The sequence below is a fragment of the Tachysurus vachellii genome, chromosome 2, assembly GCF_030014155.1.
Source record: "Tachysurus vachellii isolate PV-2020 chromosome 2, HZAU_Pvac_v1, whole genome shotgun sequence".
NCBI classification, from domain to species: domain Eukaryota; kingdom Metazoa; phylum Chordata; class Actinopteri; order Siluriformes; family Bagridae; genus Tachysurus; species Tachysurus vachellii.
Window position 1 is genome coordinate 39,450,961 of NC_083461.1, and position 2,500 is coordinate 39,453,460.

General features: G+C 45.9%; 1 protein-coding gene across 2 annotated transcripts in view; it reads right to left on the reverse strand.

Moving 5' to 3' along the window:
* Window positions 1-2,500, reverse strand: part of dlc1 (DLC1 Rho GTPase activating protein) — a 67,896-nt gene that overhangs the window by 9,419 nt on the left and 55,977 nt on the right. For both annotated transcript variants that reach the window (XM_060864667.1, XM_060864668.1), the window contains one exon: window positions 1-1,353. This exon is cut by the window's left edge and continues 191 nt beyond it. In XM_060864667.1, the coding sequence (XP_060720650.1) occupies window positions 1-1,353 (1,353 nt within the window). The remainder of the gene's footprint in view (window positions 1,354-2,500) is intronic.

Consider the following 2,500-nt stretch of genomic DNA (forward strand, 5'->3'; position numbering starts at 1 on the left):
TTCCTCTTCCTCCTCTTCTTCCTCTCCAGGTCCTGCTTCTGTCCATGTGCTGACGAGTCGCTGCAAGCCAGTCACTCGCTCTAGCACATCCTCGATCTTTGGCTCCTCCTCCTCTACCTCTGGTTCATCCTCTTCCTCATCTCCTATTTCAGAGGGCACATTGTCATAAAAACTCAACCGACTGTCTAATGAAGTGGAAGAACTGCGGTGAGGCCTGCTGTCACTGCGTTGAAAAGAACCCCCATCGGCTAGTGACTTGGGAAATGTACCCGGTTTGTGACCATCAGGAAGGTAAAAATAGATCACTCCAGACTCTTCATCTATCCTCGTTTGATCCACTTGCCTCTCGTTAATCCTTTTGCGGTTTCGTAGGTTGTTCTCTGCGGTCATGCTCGGCTCAAGCATTCTTTCACAGTTCCGGATCTCCAGGTTCTCATTGTCCTGAACAAGACTGAATGGGTCAAACCCTTCCAGGTACATCCCGACCCGCTTTATCGAGCCGGCTGCTGTGCTGTGGCTCCGAGCCCTCGTGATCGGACTGGGTGTACTCACGGCACTTCTACTGCTAGTCTCTGAATTGCTGCTGCCGGTGCTTCCACTGCTTGTCTGTGTGGAGTAAGAGATGCTGCGGTTGTGGGTCTCGGTGTGATCCATTGTGGAAATGTCGACACAGTTGAGCTGTCGCAGCTTGTCCTCATCCAGACCTTCCTTCAACACTGGGCCGCTAATCTCTAGCCTTCCATTGATGACTACGCCTTTCTTTTTACGCTTTGAAGACATGCTGCTACTACGCAGTCGCAGGCTTTCCATACGCTTCAAAAAGCTCTTGGCTCTTGACCGTGTACTTTTACCATCTCCACTACTTCCCGAGAAGGTTCTGGCATCAAATGCAAATGTTCCATGTTCAAGCGGTGATGGAATCCCTTCGGAAAATGAATCCTCATTTGCACCAGACGTCCCTGAAGAGCACACGCTAGCAACAGAGCTTGCACGAGTTGTAGAGGCTGTAGCTACGTTGGAATTGGTGTTAGCCGGGCTGGATGGCACCGTAATACTACGTGACCCGCCATGACCACCACTTCCGGCACTGTGCAATGATCCCACTTCTGGCTGCTCGCTAAGATCTGTTAGCACACTTTCGGCACTAACGCTAACCCTTTCACGAAGCAGGTGACCACCAGGCAAGCACTGATCCTGGGAGGAGAGGAATTTAGGAACAGAAATAGCATCTCCTTCTGGAGATGTGAAGACATCCAGGTCCAACTGGTCCAAACGGGACCAGCGCTTGCTGTCCCGTTGAAAAGTCCAACGGCCACTGATGGCACAGGGCTCATCTTCATCAGAGTCTTCACTCTAGAAATGACAAATTAAGAGTTTGGCAAGGCAAACAAACTTTGCTGGGAAAGAAAAGCTGCACAAAAATCATGCACAATGCACTTTTACATTTAGTCAATGAACAATACGTATATACGTTTACATATATATTTCTATGTGAATCTAACGTCCGCCACTTTTACTATCATTTCAAGGTTACAGTTTGCCTTTGTATTTCTGGCAATGCTTTATTACCTTAGCTGTAGTGTAACAGGTCTGTATTTTCTGTGTGGTATAAAGAAATAGAAACAGTCTAATGCATAATCTATTTAATAAACAGTTACTTCAGAGAAGCCACCGAGACGCCAGATTGAGGTTCATTCATTTAAACTTACAGGACTTCCAATCTGAAGTCCTAACACTCCCTGTGCATTTAAGTGGATAATCTGGCCAATTTGAGCACAACCGAGTGGTGAAAAAATCTGTTACTTGTTATCACAATGTCACAAGAGTCAAATGTCCACCATTCCTTCTTCTCCCTAATCTGGGTAATCTATTCGCCCCTCGGGGGATAAACGGGTGGGGGGTTAAAGGGTTTTTGGTGGGGTTACCCTCCAGCTGGAGATTTGGCCTGGACAATTTCCCTTCCCCCCTTAGAATACAAGACTCTCAGAAGACCTTAAACCCCACCTATACCGCAGCGAGGCTTAGTTCTACATTCCAGTGGTTTTGTGCTCAAGTTGCTCAAGTCACGCAAAATTCCACTCTATATCTTTGAGGTCTGAAAGCTGTACCTGGATTCTTGATGATAACAAACTATATAAACTGTAGAACTGGTGCATGATTAATGACACTGAACTGGTGATGACCTAAACAAGTGTGTAACTTTGCTCTTCAAGGCAGGAAACCTGTACTTAAGTAACCATCCCTGTCAAAGGCATCTCCTCCATGGTGGATAATAACAGTGGCGGAAAAAGTTCGTAAAATTCACTACGGTAGTTATTTCACAACCCCTGAGGCTCGGGAACCCTTTGATCAGTGTGATTAGAGTGAGAAAACAAAAAAGGTACTTGTGTGAAAATCTTCCCCCAGTACCGTCAATAAAGGAGGTAATTGTATAATTAATAAAAGATTTCTAACAATATGAAAACTTGCTGAGACAAATGAATCTCCTTGAGTGATTTAC